Below are 22316 nucleotides of genomic sequence, written 5' to 3' on the forward strand. Positions count from 1 at the left end.
GCATAACATATCAGACATAGCTTTATGCTTTTATTTTGAGAAATTTGGAGCTTTCCTTGGACTACAATACCATATTTGGCACTAACATGAAAACTGCCTTCATTAGTATAATAATTAATTACATTCCCTGTAACAAAAGCTGTAGCTTTTTTTAGAGGTTTCCTTCATTAATAAGGTCTTGAACCTTGTAAGTGCTGTAGATTTTGTTTCTGCGAGGATGTGAAGGTTTTAATTCCCCTACAACCACTGTCCCTTCATGTCCATTTGTTAGTGGGAAATAGTCACTGTCCATTGTACTTTGATCAAATTGGTATCATTATTTGGGCTGCTTCTGTTTGTCCTTCCCAAAAATTTGTTTTTTCTTACCTGTCAGCTTCTGTCTCTGAAGCTTTTGTATTGCTTTATTGAGTGGCCAACTTTGCTTCTGAAGGGTCAAAATAGCTTAATAATGATGGAATACTATCTATCTATCTGTCTGTCTGTCTGTCTGTCTATCATCTTCTATCTATCCTTTCCTTTATTCCTCTGACTAGTGTCACATGTTGGTGATCTAAGTGCTGACAGCTCATCAAACACATCTGAACCTCCTGATAAAATTTATTGTTAACCTTCCTATTTTGTCCACATGTACAAACAGCCATATCAGAGGTATGAATAGAGTGCTGGCATCTCAGAATATGTCGTTCAAGAGCTCAGACAGTCTAGTGGAGACACAATTGTGAGGTGGTTAGTTAAATGTCAAAGAGTCACCTACTATTTATTTTTAGTTGTTTTCAGGGTAGGTAGAGCTCACCCCCTGTAAATGAAGGCAAGAGGACTGGTCTCTGTAACACCCTCCATTGAGAGACTTTGTTTAGATCAGATTCTGTACAGGCATGTCTTCCTCTGGCTCTTCCAATTTCCCCTACAGCAGCACAGACACTTGTGATATTTCTAAGGGACCTAAAGCCATACTGGTGTAATAGCTCATTTCTTTATTAGGAAACTTGTGCAACCAGCTGAGAGCTATAGTTGGGAAAGACATTTTTCCTAGAACAAAAGGGTACTGTACAACAGGCATCTGTACACAGATCCAAAGGTCATGGGCTGAAAAACTAAGGAGAGATTTAAGCAAGCTGTGCATCAGCATGAAAGACATGCAGTCCCTTGTCAGTTGTTTCTCTCGTCCTCATGGGTTGTCAATTTATGGTTTCCTCATGTCTTAGAAAAAGATCTAGTTGCATTTCTTCACCTTGTTTGCTTCTGCCTGCTTAGCCTTAGGGATGGGTACAATTGTGTTTCAAGGATATGTAATTGTGGTTTTGGTAACTTGTCAAATTGTCTATAAAAGATGCCAAAGATAATGCACAAATTTATTTTAAGACAACTAAGGACACACAGAATCTTGATCTAAACTTTGAGCACGTGCACATACATTTGAAATGTAGACAGCAAGAGGTGACCAGGGAATGGAGAGGAAGCAATGCTGGCTGAAGTGTGGGTACTGCCTTCCATATATTGTGGCTAATTTGCTCCCATGGAAGTGTATATTTGAAACTGTATTTCGAATATCTGCTATTTACTCTCACCATTACGCTTTGCTAGAGCAGTTGTCTCCTGAAGACATGCTACTATTCCTTAAGGAAGCTACTGTATGGGCTGTTCAATTCCACACTGTAAATCCACTGCTCGTGTTATGTCTTTATCTTTGGTAAAAAGAAAAGTCAAGCCCCCGTAATATAAACAGGAGCCAAAATCCATTAAAAACCACACAGTGGTCAGTCTACACCACTAGGTACTAAAACTAATTAATTCACTCTGTTTATTGTAGGCATGGTTTTTGTACCTTTAACTTCTTTCTTGCAGGATAAACCATGTTTGGGTTTTGACACAGTTGTTTTCTTCCCTCCCTGGAATACCATCAGCCTGTTCCTTAACCTCCTCTTCAGAAATAGAAGCTTGCTGCATTCTGGCCTCTGTTTCCAGATACAGTCTTTTGGCCAGCTAATAATGATTTTGTCCTTTAATTTAATGTATTAATTCCTTTAAAGAACAATTCTCTCAGCTGCAGAGACCTCTTGATGTGTGTGGAGTTGTGTGTGCTGACAGCAAAGACTTCCTAGTTCTTGGGATCCTTTAGGTACAGTGGTCAGGTTGAGATGAAATCTTTTGCAGCTTTTCCTGCAATGCAGCTCAGACACTACTATTAGTCTGTCCCACCTTGCCTTCTTTCGGGGAAAGCATGAGGGAGCTGCTCCCTATTACAAGAACATTTCCTTCACATGGTCACAACATGTCCTTCCCACTTTTCAATATGTTCATTACTTAATCAGAGGACCTTCTCTCATCTTATATTATTGTAATAAATTTAAGTAATGTTGTTCAAGAAAATACCCTGAGATAACTAGCCTAGGAGAGCAACTTTAAAATTTCCTCTTGCAACTAGCGCAAAAAAGGGGTGAGTGGGTCATGACAAAAGGTGTAGAAGATTTAGCAGCAAAGAATAGGTCCTGAAAGTGCGCAGTATGATTTTTTTAAAAAGTGATTTTTAAAATGAAGCAAAATGTCTCTACTGTTGATGAATTAAAGAGATTCTAGTTAATGCAGGCAACAACAGATAGAATATCCTTCAAAAGACAAACATTTCAAAAATCAGGGTGCACGTCAAGTTGTTCGCAGGTTGCTAGGTTTGAAGCAGGTATGTTAGAATTAAATTCCTTTTTTACCAATTATATACATTTTAAACTTAGCTTATAATATTCTGTCATTAGACCTTTCTCATTTCTTATTTTTTGGCTATTGTGCCAACTTCTTGCAACCCACAGTATCCTGGATGCAGTGGTAGTTGACATTTTTCTCTTGATAGCTGACACTATTTCTACTGTTAGCAGTACTCAAACGACTCAGTTGGTTTCTTTGCCTTTTTTCTTCTTAATGCTACATTTGCTGACAACTCCTTTGCTTTGTGTCACCCACCCTCAGAGCCGTCCTACAGCTCTGGCTGCCTTGCTTTGCTGCAGAGGTCTGGCTTCTCCTACCAATATCCCCTCTCAGAACCTGGAGGCACTGTAACCAGTTCTGCAGCTGAAGATTTCTCTTTTTTGAAAAATCCTCTTCTTCTCACTGCTGTCCTAATTCAGGAAGCTGGGGCCACAAACTCACAGACAAGGCAATCTGCATTTCAGACTGTTGTGGAGAAGCTGGTAACTGGTCAAGTGCACAAACCAGGCCAAGGATACCTTTCCAGGACTTACTCAGCAGACCTGAGCAAATATATTTTTTGGAAGAGATTCATCAATGGACAAAAAAAGTGTGCTTCAGCTTGAAATCAGTGTAAGTAAAACTAGTCTGAAGTAAAACCACTTTAATTTTCATGTTGCTTCATCTATGACCCAAAAACACTGATATGAAAGTATCATTAAGAGAACAGATGCATTTTTGAACTGCCAAGTGTTATTTCTGGCTCTTATTTTAGGCATTTGTTTCAAAACATTGCCAGTTGGTATGGTATATTCCTTAGGGGGAAGGCTTTTTCATTAATATATCCATAAGGGCTGGAGAAGCAGACTAACTTAGTGTAGAAGACCTTTTGCTTCCCCCTCATTTCCTATCACGTTTCCTCAGGAGAATATTTTTGAAACCTTTAAACTGAAATTTTGTGCTTCTTTAAAGCTAGCTGCAGGGAATATGAGATGATTTAGTAAACTTATCCCTCTTTTTTAGGGGAGAAGTTCTCCATTATAGGCTTAGGGTAATACAAAGAGTCACTTGAGCTCGTGTGCATTTGCATGCAAGGAAAACAGAAACAGCTGAAGGTCTTCCTGTTTCAGGCACCAAATTCCACCAAAGTCCTTCAGTTTATTTAGCCCTCCTTTTTCACAGTACTGCCTTTTATTCAAATTTTTTCTTTCAAATATAAGAAGACAAACATTTGAATAGACAACTGAATGTGAATATAGATATTACATTAGGTAATTTTAGTTATGAAATAGCAAAATTTTGCATTCATGCCTCAGTTGCTGGAAGGACGATCAGCTGAGGAAAGTGTACCGTAAGGTGCTTAGTTATGGAGTGGATGTACAGCATAGAATGCATGACATATTTTTGAAACATCAACATCTGAAATTCAAATGACTGCGCAATATGTTTTAAATTTAAATGACCAGGTTATTTTTGAAATACCAGAAGCATCATGCTTAATCTGACTGTTATTATGACTGACCTCCAGGCATGATACATTGACAGTGACCAGGATCATTACAGAGAATTTTATGATGATGATTTAAGGAAGAAACTGAACATTTTTGAAAGGAAATGAAAAAATAAATTAACAATTAAGCCATAAAGCACAAACATATCCCCTGTTTACCTTATAAATTCTTCGGGACCTGTTTTGAATTCCTTCCATGAGTTATGGTATCACTTTAACTACACATATCCAAATAACTAAGACTTCAAGGTGTCTTTCATCTCCAAATGAATCCACCAATTTTTGGTTGCTTTGCAAAGCAGGAGAAAAAGCCATTTTCTGGACATCTCTGCTTTTTTTCACTCATCTCAGTATTTCTGTTTGTCTGACCATGTATGTTACTTCTTTCATTTCTACTTCTCTGAGCTCTACACACTTCTTTCCAGCAATGCAAGATGAATAGGTCCTCTCTACCTGTTTCCTTCTCTCTTCTGCTTACTTCCATGCTGTGCTACTCAGTCTTAGAAATTACTCTTTTCTTCCCTGCCCTTGTCTCTCCTAGCCTGATCTTGACCTTGCTGGCAACGTTTCCAGCTTGGGAAACCAGGGACTCCTCCGTGTGATGAGCTTCTTGTCCCCCTGATACTCCTGAGCTACCCAGACAAAACCTTCAGTAAAGACCCCTCTGTACAGAAAAAAGTTGAACAGTTGATTTTGCTCATTTAACACTGTTATTTACAAAAATTATTATTTTTCATCAACCCTTTTCCCTGGGCCTATTCCCAGGCTTTTAACTGCCCCTAGTGCCAGCTCTTCTAATGGGAAATTCTGCCAGTCTCAGCCCCTTATTAACTAGCCAGCTCTTACTTGCAAGGCTGTGCTTCTTTCCACCTCCTGCTCACCCAGGAGTGAGGAGCTGCCTTTTATCCAAATCCCCCTTCTTTCAAAGTTTCTGCTGTGATCTGAGAGGAGGCAAAGTGCAGATGAGAGCCCTGAGGCCTCCACCAGTTCCTCTTAGCTTGCCCTCTGACATAAGCTGCTCCATACTGGGCTGAAGCCCTTTTTCCCCTCCTTTTTTATCTCATTGCACAGGCTGGCAGTTAAGACAGATTTAGCTGTCACATGGGATGATATGATTACCCAAATTACTCAGCAGTGGTTTCATTTCTCAAGTAAATGAAAATGTACGACTGTGGTCTGTGAGACTGAAATGGTGCATTAAGCAACTCTAGATCACTCTTTAAAATTCAAGCGAAAGCTCAAATGCATATTTAGAATGATGGATAATAATAATTAATTTTGAAAGTGAATAGCTGCAGGAGTCCCTGGACCAGAAAGCTAGTTCTGGATTGGAAGACTTCTACCCAAGACTTTCAGTGCCACCAAACCCTGAGACCAAATTTAAATTGTCAGGGACAATTAGCCAGAAAAAACTAATGTGATGGGATTTTAAAGGGGCTGAAGATATTTCTTGCTGGTTTTAGAGGCTGCATGATACCTCATGGTGTTATTCTGACACCAAGACTTCCTGCAGGGCTGAATGCTCTCACAATGTGATAACACAGAGGTTCCTGAGAGACTTTAGATGCTGTGAAAGTGGTTTTTAATTGCCTGACCTTGTAACCACCAGGTCAAAGTCAGGGCACTGCTGGGGCCATGGGACTCCTTTGGCATCCATCAGGGCAATCTGTCTTTTTGTACTGGAGACCCTTCTGTACAGCTAACTACAGCTGAAATGTCAATGCAAGTGTCCACCTGGGTCACATGCTCCGTCTCCTCTATCCTTGTCAGAGGGTGAGAAGCTGGTGATGGAGTAACTCCACCCACAAATGGTTTTTGACTAACTCTGCTTTTATCCAGAATAGTACAAAGTTTAGGGGTAGCTGTTCAGGGACTGAAGTTGTAATAAATGGTAATGTAAAGGTGCTGATGAAGCAATGGAATTTGGACTAACAAACACATGTCATAGTCTTAATGTAAAAAAAAACCCCACGATTCTCGAAAGCAATAAATAATTTTAGTTACTCACTAAGCATTTGTACTCCAGATGGGTTATGCAGAATTATTTGATAGCTAATGGTCACTCATTAGACTATGTTTGACAGTTCAATAGTCTGATTTTGTCTTACAAGTGTGAAGGGATTTGAGGACATAAGAAAACTGCTTTCAGTGGACATGAAAAGTTTTCATTTATTGGTCACACTCAGTTCTCCAGAATTGTACTTTAAGTCGTCCTCTTTGAATTGGAAGCTTACAACAGCATTGTGTCTTCTGAGAAATGACACTTCAAATAAATCTGTATTAAAGTGCTGTTGAATGATAAGGACACAATGGATAGCTCTCTGCTGAAATTACCTTGAGAGAATTAGAAAACCAGGCCTTATTTATGTATAATTCTGTTTGAATAAATGTATCATTTGAAGAGTGTAGTTTTGTTTGAAAAACTGAAATTTTGTTCAGCTCATAGCAGGCTAAGGCACCTATTTTTCTGAAAGTCTTGTCCAGAACAACAATTCATAGAAATAAGATTTTTCTCACATAAATAAACTAACTCTAAACTATATTTTCTCATTAATAAACTGTGTTTGTCTTGTTAATTTGTAAACAAAATCAAACTGCAAATTTGTCTCTCACTGGCATATTGATTCTTTCAGTCAATATTAATTATTAATTATTAATCAGAATTAATTCCCCTGGGTGCCTTTATCAGATTTGTTCACTTTATTCCTGAACACAAAGCTCAGTTCAAAACAATAAAAAGAGAGGAGGAGCTTTTCTTCTTCGGTTTTGCAGTAAGTGACTGTGAAATGTTTTGTTGCCACAGGCATGTGAAGTTCTGTGGACTCTTCCAAATGAAACATTGATTGTAGCATTGCCTGTGATCTTCAAAGAACTGGATGCTCCTTTCAGACTTATTAGCTTCTGGTAGAATCCAAAATGAACTTTTTTCTCCCAAAGTTAAGGTACAATTCTGCCTCCTAAACATGTGAAATTTAAAGCTGGGCAGATGAATGGAAGTTCCAAAATCTGAGAAAAGTCTTCATTTTTACATGTTAATACATCAGGGGAGAATTTCAATAGTAACTTCAGCACAATACAACGAAAGCTTCAAAAATCATGCCTTAAAGAATCTGTTCAAAAAGCAACATAGGTAAATATATGGAGACATTCGTATGTGAGACAGAGAAACTTCCTTGAACAGTGGACAACTAAAATGCAAGTAAAAATTTACAGGCAATTAGGAGATAATGAGAAAATTTACCCATCTGCTAGCATGCAAGAAATGCAGACAGACTGAAAAATTTAAATCTTTCTAGAAGCCTTTTTATTCAATTATATTTTGTGTTCTTCCTGACTCTTTCTTCCCAGGAAAGGAATATTTTCAAAAGAATGCTCCATTTAATCATAACTAGTGCAAACTGGAAAAAAGTTTACATGCGTATTTTGAAATTTATATTGACTCCTTACATAACCGCCAGGCTCAGCTTGAGATCTAAAATTGTAGACACAGATTTCAGCTGTATTGCAAACCCACAGGATCACTTATTACAAATTTACACAGTGAACATGGCAAATCCTGTTGTCTCTAACACAAAAATGAGAAAAATAAGCAGATTTCATGATTTGCAACCTGTCTACCTTGCAGCCTTTTCCCAGTCTTGCTGGTTGTCTGTGTATTAGACACAGAGTATAACAGTAAGAACCATCAAGTGTCTACACCAGGTTAGAGACTCCTCCATGAGAGGAGTCCTTATCAAAGGACTTTATATAGAATTTCAATAATATTTTTTACTGCTGTGTTGTCACATGGCGTCCTGGAAGGGGTAATAATTAGCACTGACTCCATGATTCCAGAAGGCTGATCAATCACTTTATTATACTGTACTTATTAAGAAACCATCACCCTTACAGACAGTCACGATACAGATGGACCCAATTGGTCCTTAAATCTAAACACCATCACCACTGGCCAATTAAGAAACCATCCTTTGCTGAACAAATCTCTGTAACACATTCCACATTTCACAACAACAGGTGCAGCAAGTGAAGATAAGAATTATTTATAATTCTTTTCTCTGATCTTCTCACAGCCTTCCCCAGGACAATGCCTGGGAAACTTGTGTATTGCTCTCTGTGGCCAGAGAGCTGCTGCCACACTGCTGAATTTTTGATTTTGACATGAGTCTCTTTTGAGTGTTCCTCATTGCGGGGCTAAATGTTTGGTGTTTTCTTTAATGATTATTTCCCCATGTTTAGGTGCTATGAGGTAAGAATAATTTTATGATAAGAATCATTTACATTTGGACAGCTCATTGTGAATGTGGAGTCTGAATGTGTAGAGTTAGAGAAGGCTTCCTTATAGGATGCATTGACTTCTAACATGGTGGAAACTAATCTCTCTTAACTATGTCTGCTTTAGGGAAGCAGATGGAAAATAATGTTTTGAGGGGAGGAACATTTGGCTGATAATTCATGCATTGCAGAATTAATATAAGCACTGCCTTAATTGCAATTTTCTTTCTAATATTTTTTATCACTTTAAAGTCATCATTTGTGAGCATAGAGCACTGCAGTAGATATTTTGTTTTGCCTTTTCTTTAAAATTGTATGTTTCTTTTCTTTCTCCCCCAATTCTAACAGTCATTTCTTGCTGTGCAGCTTTACATTTATTCTACTATTTGATGGAAATTTAAAAAATCTTATTAAAATAAAATATGTGATTATATCTGAGCTCCCTTCTAAACTTGCATATTACAGATGAGCTTTTTTTTTGCAATAAATGGATAGGTTTGAAAAATTTTCATTTTTGATTGAATTGATTGATTTTTGTAGGTCTGTAGAGGGTTTCAGTTTTATTGTCCCTTATTCAACCCAAGATAACCTGAATTCATATGGTTTGTCCATAATCCATACTCTTGAAATTCTCTTATTGCTTCTCTCTAGCACAGCTGAACGACTTCCTTGAATTACTGTGAGGTTAATTCCTCACCATATGCTCTGGACTGCTTCAGGATGTTTTGCTGCTGAAAGCCATTCTGCCTTAAAGTTTTGTGAGCTCTGTATTATTTTGGCAGGAACAATTCAAAATTTTCTCACAAGGGTTTCTAAATTACAAGCTGCTTTGTAACATCCTTCCAGACTGGATAGTTCCTCCTTACCTGGTTGGTTGACTTCTTTAGAAGTGTTTGAATTTTATCTCTGGTATTATGTTTTTTGAATTCTTTGTTGTAGCACGTCATGGTTGAATCAAAGTGCTTTTCTTATCTGTGGATCTTATTATTTTATTGAAGAGAACTGGCACTGACAAGCTCAGCAATTCCCTTTGCTAGTCCAGACCTGGCTTAGGAGTTTTAAAAATCAAAACCTGTCTTTGCTGGCACAACAACTTTATGTTGGAAATAACACTTCAGTGACTAAAAATAGCTTTTTAATCAAAATATGCTATTCTTTTGGACTTACACTGCAAAAGTTACTTTTGAAACTTAGAGATCACTAATTGCATGATTTTAAGGAGATTAGATGTTAAAGGAGTGTCTTGAGTTTGCTTTTTCAGCAAAATTACATGTCCATGTTTTCTTATTAACCATATACTTTTATACACATGCATGGTTTAGAAACAGTGTTCACTTCATTGCAATTTAAACAACAGAATTTTAAAGTAGTACATGCATTGAATTGAAATTATTTATACAAAATGAAATGGCTCATATCTGGGGTAATGCAACATGATGCAGGTTTTAGCTTGGATTTTTCTGAAATGACAAAAGACAATTAAGACATTTGTTTAGGTTTTTCTTCTTTGCATGAAAATTATCTGCAGAATTAGCCGAGTGTGGAGGTCTGGTTGCAAAGATTTGTGTGCTTACTTATTTTTTATTCATTCTTTGGTAACCCTCTGAAAAATCTCTGGCAGTATACTACAAGCATAGTATTATTTTGGGTGCAAATGCTGGCATTTTTAACTCTTCACACTGATGCACAGCACCCCATAAATGTTTCTATAACTTTCATTTTTGATGAAGTCTTCACCATCTGCAGTTTAACCTGGAACAGTAGAACATCTTCTTAAATGTACTCCGCAATTCTGGGCTTCGGAATGCAAAAATCATAGGGTTGATGATGGCATTGCACATGATGAGTGTCCCATTCACATGGAAAATGGACATGTAGCAGGCACAGTAAGGATTGTGCGGGCAAAACCTTGCTAAGAGGATGTGAAGAACAAAGGGGGCCCAACAGCAAAGGAAAACTCCAAGAAAAATTGTCAGCGTGATTGCGCCTTTTGTGTTAGTTCTGTGATGGACGGTGCTGCTGGGCAGTGAGGCGATCTTTTTGGCGTGAGATCGAGCCAGGAGGAACATGTGGACGTAGAGGCAGAGTATGAAAAACATCATCAAAGGGAACAGGATGGTGAAGGGAATGACTGTTGCTGCTTCATAGGAGAAGAGGGCAATGGCAATGCTGCTGCCGGCACAGAATGCCCAGATGATTGCCAGTATAACCAAGGCCCTCCTCAGTGTCATGATATTGTGGTACCGCAAGGCGTAGAAGATAGTGATGTATCTGTCTGCTGCAATAGCTAGCAAGCTGAAAATAGACCCCAGCAGAGACAGAATGAACATGGAATCCATGGCATCATCCAATTTTTTCTCGAAGTCTCCGTGACGTGTCAGATATCCCATTTTGCACAAGATGATAAAGATGTTCTCCAGAGTTTTGTACAAGCTACCTAACATGTCTGAAATGGCTAAACTGCAAATGAAGAAGTACATGGGCAAGTGTAAATTCTTATTTCTAACAACAGCAATGAGGATAAGTAGATTTTCCAGTATCCCAGCGGCAGCAACAGTAAAAAAAACTTCCTCTGGCACCACAACCTGCATGCAGTCAGTGATATTTAATGAAAAATCACTTATGTTTTTGAGGGATGGAATGCTTGTCTGCCCTGGGTGTTTGATTAAGTTGGAAGGTCTCTCAGTGCTCATTCTTCTGGTCATAGAAAGAATCTGGGTTGCTTCTTTTTCAGGTTTGTCTCTATTCTGAAGCTGATCTGTCAATCAGACCATTCTTCTTTTGATCAAGGCTCTCTCCTTCATCTGGAGCAAATTTTAGACTTAACTGAAATGTTTGGAATTTCTCCTACAATAAAACATGTAGAAACATAAATATCAAGAAGAAATTGACCACACATATGAGGCAAAAATAGATATTTAAAATATCATCTATTGCAGCTTAAAGCACATCAATAGTCACCATAGAGAAAAACAATTGGATGAAATAAGAACTGTTCAAGGCTTCACTGAACCTTAAAGAGAATCAATGTGTAAATTATCTTTTAGCTTCAAAGTAATTAAAAAAAAATATGTGCAATTTTCTTTACTAATGTGTGTCCCACATTTACTGAAACTAATCTGACAGTCTTGAAGAGTTTGGCAATCTTTACTGGCCCAGCTGTTTGCTTTGAGAAAGCCTGGCAGTTCTCACAAGATTTTCAGCATTATTAGGCACAAATAAAACTAATGCAAAGATAAACTCTTCTTCAGAACAATAGCATGTTTACCTCCACACTGTTGACAGTGTAATGAAATGCCCTCAATTTAGAGGTGAACATTTGTAAATATTGATGTATTTAGAGGCATGCTAGATACTAGTGAGAGTCTTCCTTTTCATTTAGATTGAAACTGTCTTTTGAGTCCATGAACATATTTCTAAGATCCAAAGTACTACCTTTTCTTGCCTGTGTTTTACAACTATGTAAATCCTCAAATATTTCGGCATCAGGATGATGTTTTCCTTATCCCATAATGATCCTAATCTAAACTACATCCAAGCATATAGGAATCTTTCTAAAGGAATAGACTTTTTACTCTTTTCATTAATGTATAAATTGATATGATATTCATTTAGCTTGGATATGACCAATAAATGATAAGAAAGAGTTTTTCTTCTTGCCTTCATAGCCAATCTTGGGAAATACAGATGCAGTTTTGGTATTTAGCAAGTCCCCTTCTTTACAGATATATTTTCACTGAGAGGACTGTCAAGCATTGGAACAGGCTGTCCGGAGAAGTGGTTGAGTCACTATCTCATGAAGTATTTAAATGAGGTATGGATGTGACACTTAGGGATATTGTTTAATGGTGGACTTGGCAATGCTGAGTTAATGGCTGGACTGAATGATCTTAAAGGTCTTTTCTAGCCTAAATGAGTCTAAAATTTCATGATTCCCCCTCTATTTTTAATTTTAAACTATCTTTCTTTGACACTTTCATATCAGTAAATCTCGAAATTTCTTTGGACATTTGTTCATAACAGGCTTGCTGGATATTATAACACACAGTTACTGTTTCAAAGAGAGAAGTCAAATGTTTTATTTATTTTGTATACAAACAAGGCTTGGAGCACCAGTCATTACAAATTCGATGAAACAAGATCACTTAAGAGAAAACATTCAGGAGAGAACCCATACATAACTGAAAACACAGGCTGTGTAGTGGAAAAAATGCACTGTATTGCACTGTATCTTGGCATTCCCAAAGATAATTAGGCCAGCATCTGTCAGTATGTGCTGGAAGGAGTTACTGACAAGAGTAAGAAACTTGACAATGTCTTTGTAATGATATGTTTTTCCTATTCTCACCTGGATCTACTGTCACAGTTAAGTTTAATGATTTCTAATCTAGCACTCTGCTACCAATTTTCACTCTTTATAGGAAGTCAGCACACGCACTTCAGACAAAATTTCAATAGGATTTAAATAGGACAATCAGCTAGCAAACATTTGTTAAATTGCTATTTTCTCAAAACTGTGTTTCAAAAATGTTTCTTCACTGATACAGTCGTATTGCTGAAATAATCTAGCCAAAAACCATGAAGTTTTCTACACTGAAAATATATAATATTGTGGATGGCATGGTGTATTACATCTACTGGTTATAATTTTACAGTAACTTTGTATTAAGCTAAGGGCAGAGAATTTATAAGGGCTTTGGTGCATTTACAATACTCTGAATAATTACATCACTTAATGTTGTTTTCCAACAATAGAAAGCCAAAAAAGAACAACTTGTTTCAGAGATTCTCATTTCAGCATGTATACATGGCTACTACACACTATTCTATTCGAGTTCCATAAAAGATCTTGTCCATTATCTCCTTTTCTGATACTTTCATGTAGTGCACAGTCATATTTCAATTTCAGATATCCAGGACAGAAATATCTGTGTATACAGTATTTTACATGGGTCATAAATCTAGTGCTTGTTCTGCACAGCAGACATTATATCATACATCTGCAGTAAGTTCCACAGTTACAGGATTCTTTTCACTGCTACTGATCTCCCAGGTAGTGTGCATTGGGTAGTTTAGTGGCTCTAAGCATTGTAGGATCAGGCAGACTACACATGGGAAGTAAAACTGCTGTGAGCATGGTGAGTAACATCAGTGGTACCCCCAGAAAAATAACTCTGGGCCCCCAGCACCAAGAAGCCCAGGACTGAGAAGGACCACCACGACTCCACTGGATGCATGGGTGGTGACTGTCTTCTGCTTGATCTCTCTCTTCCCTCCTTGCCCTTTTCTATTTTTTTCTATCTCTCTACCTCACACATACTGTTAAATAAAATCCATACTATTACTTTGGCATATGGTCTTGTCTTCACCTTCACTTGGGCAGAGGTATCTTTCAATAATTGGATCTTAACAGTGTCTTAAAAGGTAATGGGAAAAGAAGACACTTTGGAGCTTAGATGCATATTTCTACTGCCTACAGATATTAGAGCTAAGGTCCATTCATGCAAGTATAAAAGCTGAAAAAAATGTTTACACTCCTTTGTTAATACCAAAGACATTGATATTAATGTCTTTGGTATTAACAAATGAGTGTAAACATTTTTTTATGGATTGGATGAAATAGATTTCCTCTCCCCTGTCAGTACCTTGTGAGTTTGCTTTGTACTGTCCAGATGAAGGGTCTGTGCCACTCACTCTCTGAAATACCTCAGATTTATCTTTTGCAGGTACCTGCGAAGTCAACCTTTTCCAGCTAGTATTTACATTTCAGAACTATTAAAAATAGAACACAACAATTTTAAAATAAAAAAATGCCATATAGGACAATTCTAGTTTTCCTGGAAATCAATAGTTGAATTATTTGGATTTTACCTTTTTTGTGGTCATTCATTGTCTAGGAATAAGTCTGCCTGACTGTAGCAAGAAATGTAAAACAGTCAAAAAGCAATTAAAGATAATGAAAGACTCCTAAAATCTGAAACACATTTACATATGTAGCTGTATAACAAAATCAGCAAAAAAATTCAACCCATTCTTGTTTAAATTAAATCCTGGATGGAGAAACCAACAGCTCAGTAACACTGGATATTCAGAAACATTATTTATCTATCAGGATGTAGTCTCCTGAGCTGGTGTAATGAGCAATGAACTGATGGCAATAGTAAAGTTACTAAAAGTGCATATATTTGTAGTATTATCATCAATTTCTATTTGTTTGGTAGCTATCTAAAGGAAGATGAAGCAGCAAACTGGGAAAATGGAAGCCAGGACCAGAAATTATACTGAAAATATTGTACAAAATTGGGAAACAAGTCAAAATCAGATTACCTGACAATGAATGGTAGCCACCATGATTACGGTGTTGCTCCTTATGATGCTCTTGTAACTTGGAAAGTGTGTTTGCACTGGTTTATATTGCACAGCTAAAAGCCAGGCCCAGTACTTCAGCCTTGTGGCAAGGCTGAGAATATCCTTGAAGATGCTGGAAACTCCCAGTGCTCCAGAGCTTTAGCCTTGGGCACAGATGATAACTCTCTCCCATGTGTCCTGTGCCCACTGATAACTAAAATACAAATTCTCTGCAGTAGAAATACAATGACTTAGCATCTGAAAGGTCTGGGAATAATAGGTCTGCTCTTGATTTTTTTTTTTTTTTTATTGGATGAAATCTTATTTCACTGAATAAATAAATAACACATTTCCCTTCATGCCAAAATATTAATTAAACTGGCCGGGTCAGATGCAATAGCTATAAAAGTAATTTCAGCTGTGGACTATAATGAGAAGATATAGTTAAAAATTTATATACCTTAAATTCTGTATAATTTCCCAGAGACTTTTTATTTCATCTATTATTGTTTTAATAGCGAAGCATACTTCCTTTTATCATAAAGACCCCAAGATGTATTTCCTCTCTAAATAGCTGTTAGTAAATAAAACCTGAAAGGGTACTGAGTAGTTTCTTCAGCTTTAGGACTGCACGAAACAGCTGTGATAATGAGCCAATTACGTAGAGGCAATGATTTCTTTCCAGAACCACAAAATGTATAAATTCCTGCTTCTGTGTATCTAAATTTTTTTTTTTTTTTAAGTAATGTGGAAGGAATGGAACAGAACAAGTGGTTTGTTCATCAGACACAGTGTAAACAGTATATTTCACAACCCATTCAGTATATAAATAGGTGGTCATTTGTCACTAGAAATGCCATAACCTTCCCTCAATCCCCAAAACTCTCCAATGTATTAGCACTTGCTTCTATGCTTTTATTTCTAGCTAGCTCCAAAGCTTTATCATTGGGACACTTGGTAATCTGTCCAGTTTGGTTCCCCTTGCCTGGTGCAGCTTAGAATGTCCTCCTTTGTCTGAAAATGCCAGCGAAAGTCCCAAGGACAGGAGCAATGTATTTTTCAATTACTCCCATTCAAGCCATTGCAATTTTGAATCAAGGTACATTTGACAAAAAAACTAAGGACAAATACCTTTCCCCTGGTTTCTAGCTTTTCTGGGAGTAGCAGCCATTTAAGAAGGAAGCAAGCCACTCAAAAAACATGGATGTGGAGGCTTAGCTTTTAAATCTGTAAAACAAGAAAATGGCAACCTTTTTTTTCTCTTTTTTTGGGTCTTTAGTAGGTAGGCAATGGCTTTCATGGGGACAAGAAGGACTGGATGTGTTATGGGCAGGTGAGTTATGAGTATGAACCTTACATGTGCTGATAGGAATTTCTTTTTGTATGCCAGCCTAGCTTAACCCTGAACAAGCAAGTAAGTGAAAAAACATCTAAGCCTGATCCTGCCTTGCCCTACACATCGTATGGTTCTTTACAGTTATTGGAAGTAATTGTGTCAGAGGAATTACACTAAAAAATTCAGACTCCCAAGGGCCCTGTCAGCTTCTCTACTTCCTGTAGCTTTTCTCTCTGTCCCAAAGTACTGAAAATATCTCACTCACTTCTAGGTCGACCATGCTTAAGGTACCTCAGCATGGCCTGTACAAAAAAGAAACCTGCCTGCTTGAGGAACAGTAGCAGATCATAAGTGAAACTTCCTCAGCTGTAGTTGTTAAACTCTTGAAGGAAATAGTTTGCTCAAATGACCTCGATTTTAAATCTCTCACCACTTATTAAGCAGACTCAAATGGTGCAGGAAGCATCCAAGAAAGTTGCTGAAATTCAGTGGCAGCACAGTTCTTTGATATTGTCCAAGTATTGTTCCTTTATATGGGAATCCTTCTGAAAGCATTGGTATCTCCCATCAGTAACTGAGACAGTATAAGGTGCACATCTGATAACTTTCTTTCATATAAAACTAAGAAAGTCTGTATTTTAAAGTAGGCATTATATGTTAAAAACTTTGTTCAGCAAACACTGAACAAAACAGTGGCTGTGGTTGGAAAAGAATGACAGCATTAATTTCCATCCTTCAGAAATCAGAATTTTTCACTTCTGAATGTGAAATGTCTCAGTTGCTGGTATTGAGATGGAACAGAAAGATCTCTTTCCAGGGAAGGAACACAAGTTTCCCCTGCTTACTGATGTAGGTACAGCTAGAAAAAAGTACCATGTGGTCACATTTCATTGTTCAGTTGCTAGAACTTGTATTTTCTCATCAAAGTAAACATATTTAATATGAAAAACCAATTTCTACCAGAATAGAGTACTGGTGGCTTTGATAGAGCCTTCTAAGTATTTTTACCCTGTTTTCTTTTATTTTTTAAAACTACAATGTAGGTAAAACAATATCAAATAAGGGTATGTGAAAACAGTGAGGAAAACTGGAGATGGTAGGATACCTGATCTTTATCACACAATCTTTTGAAATTTTACTAGCAACTGCAATTAGTATCCATGCTGTATTAGGTAATTTATTCTTTTGCTTTGATCTCCCTCTAGTGTTCAAGAAAATAGTGTTAGCCGGGTATTAATGACTGATCAGAGCTATTCTGATTCTTCACATGAGTGGACATTATATAACACTGTATTTCCTAATCTCGAGTTCATGAACTGTCATCAGACCTAGATAAACATTTTCTGTATAAGGGTGTTCACTGCCATGGGTCTTGGTGATTTACTGCACCAGGATAGTGAGTGTATGTCCCGTATGATTTCAGTGTTGCTACTTTCTTAGAAATAACTTCACATTGATAGAGATGGCACTTTTCGAAGAAAGGAGCAAGGAAGCAAAAAGAAAAGCATATATGTATATCAGTTAAATACATTAAAAAAATATTATTGTATCTAAAGCTGTATTGTATCTAAAGCATATACCAATTGGGTTAACTGTTATCAAAATTTCACTCACATGATTACAACTGTGACTTCCTTTTAAAAATACTTTCTACAGTGAAATTAAGGTGCAAATCATACTTGCTGAAATTTTAAATGTAAGACATGTGGGTATACGTTGAAGAGGCTTCTTTTTTCCTGACTTTGAAAAGTGCATAAAAGCATTTTCTTTTCAAATCATGAAGAGAACAGACTGGAGAGCTTGCAAAGATTACAGGTGAAAAAAATTTGAATGTTTGATTTATTCTTATGGATACTTCTCTTTCTTTTTTCCTTAAGATCAGCACCAAGGTAACATAATATGTGTTTGTTTTATGAAGAAGGAAAAATCAGGAAAGATTTTCTTATTCATATTTAAGGCTAGATATGTTCACTGTGCCATGATTTTGTTGCAAAAGAAACAAGTAATAAGGCATCTAAGCTATGCAAAAACAAACTTGTCAGGACTACTCCTCTCCCTATCATGTGAGTGTAGCTTCATGCAAAATGTGCATAGCTCTGGGTGTTTCAGCAAAGATACTGGAAGCAGGTAAAGTAAAAAGGATTAAAAAGGATGGACTGAGCTCTTAATATCCTTAACAAAATTAATCTTTGCTGTAGCAGAGAGGAAAAAGGAATTATTTAGGATATTTATGAATGAAATGTCAAGAACCATTAAAATGGCAGAGAAAAAAAAGAAATTAAAGCTGAAAACCCAGGAAACATTTTCTAGTTTATTAAATCCTTGTGGCAGTATCATTTTTCACATACAGTTTCTGAGATTGTGAGCTGTTAGGTCACAGTTAGCTGAGGTACCTGGAACTAAAAAAAAAAGCTGCATAAAATGTTGGAGTTTATGTAAAGACTCTTGTTTTGTCACAAGGCATAAACACAGAATGTTCACAAAGCCATTAGTGAACTTTATTTCAAAGTCTTTAGTGAAATAATCTTCTTCATATCAAGTATGTGGACAATTTATTGAAAATGAGTAACCTGTGTAGATTAAAGCTATGATCTATAAAAATGGAGGGCTGTAAATTCATGAATGCACTTCTGACTGGTGTTCTGCTTTTCAGTAGTTACACTATGGAGCAGCCTTCCTGACAGTGTAGACAACACACTGGACCCTGGGGAGGGGAAACTTCTGCAAGTCACTTAATACACAGCTACCGGGGGAGTGCAATTGCAGTGAAGGTTTCCCCTTTCTTTCCTGCTGGACAGTATATGTGATCATGAATGTTTTTTTCTGAAACATGTGGAGCCTCCCTCTCTGCAAAGCTGTTGCTTTGTAAAAGTTGAGACACATTAAGAGATACAACTATTGTGATACACTAAGAAATATAATTAATGGATAGTTCTAATTTTTACAACATAATCTAACTAAAGAAAAAAAAAAAACCCAAACCAAATGACCAAACCAAACCAAGCTTGCTCTGCCTGATGCAGGTAATTGCTTTGGAAGTGGTGTACTCATAACCTTTGGTCACATCCTTCACCCTCAGATCAGTCTCATGCCATTGGAGGGACTTGATGACAAGCTACAGTGATCAGTGCCTTCTAAATATGTTTCCTTTTTAAGATTGTAGTGGAAAGATTCATGTTTCTTTGAAACACCAGTTATTGTGCCCCAGACTTTGAAGTTGGCTTTTATTACACTATTCTTTCCTATTTGTTACCAGAATAAATTAATTTTAAGCCTATAAAGCTGTAAATTTCTACAAAGAATGAAAAATTATATTGGATTTGAACACAAGGCAAATAGTTCTTTGGGATCTTTGTAAAATCAATCAAGAGGCCTTCAAGTGACATTTCTGGAGGCCATTTCTCTGTTCTTACACTTTCCACTAAATCACTGTTTGCCATTAATAATGCCATCACAAAAATGTTAGCAACAAGCATTAAGGAAATCTTCTTTACAGAAAAGCATTAACCATTTCTTGAAAAAGAACTCCTGTGTTTCTGCTCTAAAGAAAGAAGCACTCCTAGCTGCTCTTTTAGGAACCATCCATCTTTTTATCTGGCTGTGTTTGCTCCAGTAGCTGCAAACAAAATAATAGCCAAAGTAGAGTAGTCTGCTACTCTAACTACTTTAGAGTAGTCATCTAAATTACTCTACTATATTAGAGTAATATTTAATATTTTTAAATGACAGAAAAAAGAGAGTGGATTTATAGCATGTAGCCTGCTGTTTAAGTGCATTATATTATAGTATGTATTAGGCATGTCTTATTGAAACAAAAATATGCATTAAAAATACATAATCTTTTTCCTGAGAGCTACTTAAAAGTGTCATTGTGCTTTTTGTCTTGCCACTGAACGAGTATATTAACATCCATTTATGGTAAAAAGTGAAAGTAGTGAAAAGACAATGATTAAAGGATTAATTCAATAGATGGTTATTTTCTCTGGGAAGCCTGTAGAACAGGGGCAGGGTGAAGAAAATACCTCTTTTAGATTTGTCTTTTCAGAGCCATCTTCACTCTATATGCCTAGGAAGGAAAATGAGTAGGAAAACACTGCAGAAGGACTCAAATCTAAATTCTCCAAGACTGTAAAAATCTAGTTGCATTTGGAGTAGTGGCCACATAAAGCTTTAGTCTGGTTACATGTTGGCATTCTGTTCTACCATGGCTTCTGCTATGGGTGGAAATAGACCAAATCAAATTTCAAAAGGTGTGCAGTCAAACAAAGCCACCTCTGGAGAGGTGTTGGAGATTTATGAAGATATCTCAGATTAGGTAATTTTAGCTTGTCTTTCTCATGCACTAGCATGTGGAACCCCTATGGGAATGATGTTTTGGCAGAACAGATATTTCCACTTCTACACAGGTGGAAATAATGGAATTACAGGTATATATATAGGGGGTGTGTGTGAGTGTGTGTGTGGTGAAATTTGGCTCCTCTTTCTGGTCTGAAATAGTTAACAGGGACACTCAAAGGATAAACAATAGTTCAGGTTATCTGCAACAACATGTTTTAAGCAGAGACATTTGCTCTGCCCTCATTTGTGGTTATCTGCTTCAAGGCAGAGGCTGTTGCTGTTCCCTGCCTTCCTCTCTTGTGTGCTGGTGATTGACACAGGATTAAGTATCTAAAGGTATTGGCAATTAGAGTGCAGCAACCCACACAGTCATCTGAGAAATCTGTAGCTGTCAGGTAGATTGATGGAATTATTCAATACTTGCACTTTGGAAAAGTGAGAACAGAATTTGGTCTCCCTGAACAGAGTGAATACAACAAAACCATACCTGGCAGGTGTAGCCCTCCTCAGATAATTCCCAGTCCAGACTCAGAAGAGCACTCATTGATGACCAGCTAGAAAGTCTCTGAGGGATGTGTAGTCTCTGGTTGATGCAGTGAAAAAACCCAAAACAGCTGAAGCAGGAAAAACAGTAAACAAAAGAGAAATTTTTCAATAGAAGTCTTCCTATTATATAATTTAACTTCTTCCATTGGTAAAGAGGATAATCTTACTCAGTCTTCATACAAGAGGCATAAAACCCCTGCCAAAATTTTGCTTTAAAGAAGAATGATTGCAAGATGAAAGATTTCAGAAAACATTAGAAAATATGGCATTTCATTCCACAATAACATTGCATATTTCACTAATTTCTCCAAGGAGGCTTTCTGACATGAATTTTATTTTGTAAACCTCCACTTACCTGCTAGTGAAACCACTTGTGAGTCAGTTTGCTGGTAGCTCTGGGAGCAAGATTATTTATAAAGGAAATGAAGCCAACACAATCTTTGCGTAAAGGAAAGATTGGAACATCTAAATCAAAGAGGACGACAGTTGTTTCATTGACATAACCTTGAATTAGAGTCTCTTTAAAATAAATCATCCACTGTCTCTTGAAACATTTATAAGAAAAAAAAAAAAGAATAAACTGCCCAATCAAAGGGAAAATATTCTGTTTCATATGGATTATCTTTTCAGCTACTCCTCTTTATAACCTCCCTTCCTAATATTTGGAAGGAGGAGTGTGTAAATCACAGAAAGATCATGGGTTATATAAAAAGTATTTAAACACAAAGGTAGATGGTTGAGATGGTGTAAGATGTTTATTGCCATCAAGATGATTGTCACTGCCTTTGTTTTTAACCTATCATATCTACTAAAGACACAACTGATGGCTGAACTGAAAAGTTAACAAAGTAGAGAGAACTCAGCAGCACCAAAATCCAACTGTACTAGTCTGAATAAATACAAGTGATCATTATGGAGATATATAATTCCAGTTGTGAAGGTTAAAAAAATGTACTGAGCTTTAACAACATTCCATGAAGATGTTGTTGGCCGTGTTCTGAAACAAATGGGAAGGAATAGCATAATTGAGTTCCTCTAGGGAAAGACTTTACAATTGGATCTATTAAATAACAATTAAATTTCAATGCCCAAAAGCAGAATTATATTCTTAACAGTATAAACCGATTAAATTTGTTTGCTTCCAGGCTACCAAAGAAACACTTAAGTCTACTTTAGAAAGGATGAATTCAGGCTCAAGAAATGAGGATTTAATTAATCTCTGTGCATCAGGACTGATAAAAACATAAACCCCCAGCAATTAGCAGTTTGACAGCTTCAGTGAGAGTA

At 36.9% G+C, this 22316-nt stretch overlaps 1 protein-coding gene across 2 annotated transcripts; it reads right to left on the reverse strand.

The window, feature by feature from the left end:
• Positions 1-9938: 9938 nt before the first annotated feature.
• Positions 9939-21496, reverse strand: MC2R (melanocortin 2 receptor). 2 transcript variants are annotated; one of them, XM_068193105.1, is made up of 3 exons: positions 21381-21496; positions 20971-21066; positions 9939-11308 (listed from the first exon to the last, which is right to left on the reverse strand). In XM_068193105.1, the coding sequence occupies exon 3, from the start codon at positions 11164-11166 to the stop codon at positions 10195-10197; it is 972 nt and encodes a 323-aa protein (XP_068049206.1). In that variant the 5' UTR covers positions 11167-11308; positions 20971-21066; positions 21381-21496; the 3' UTR covers positions 9939-10194. The 2 variants fall into 2 exon arrangements, with proteins under 2 accessions (XP_068049206.1, XP_068049216.1); XM_068193115.1 differs by lacking the exon at positions 20971-21066 and having other exon boundaries at positions 21385-21462.
• Positions 21497-22316: the final 820 nt, after the last annotated feature.

This window comes from Anomalospiza imberbis, chromosome 1 (genome assembly GCF_031753505.1).
Source record: "Anomalospiza imberbis isolate Cuckoo-Finch-1a 21T00152 chromosome 1, ASM3175350v1, whole genome shotgun sequence".
Lineage (NCBI taxonomy): Eukaryota > Metazoa > Chordata > Aves > Passeriformes > Viduidae > Anomalospiza > Anomalospiza imberbis.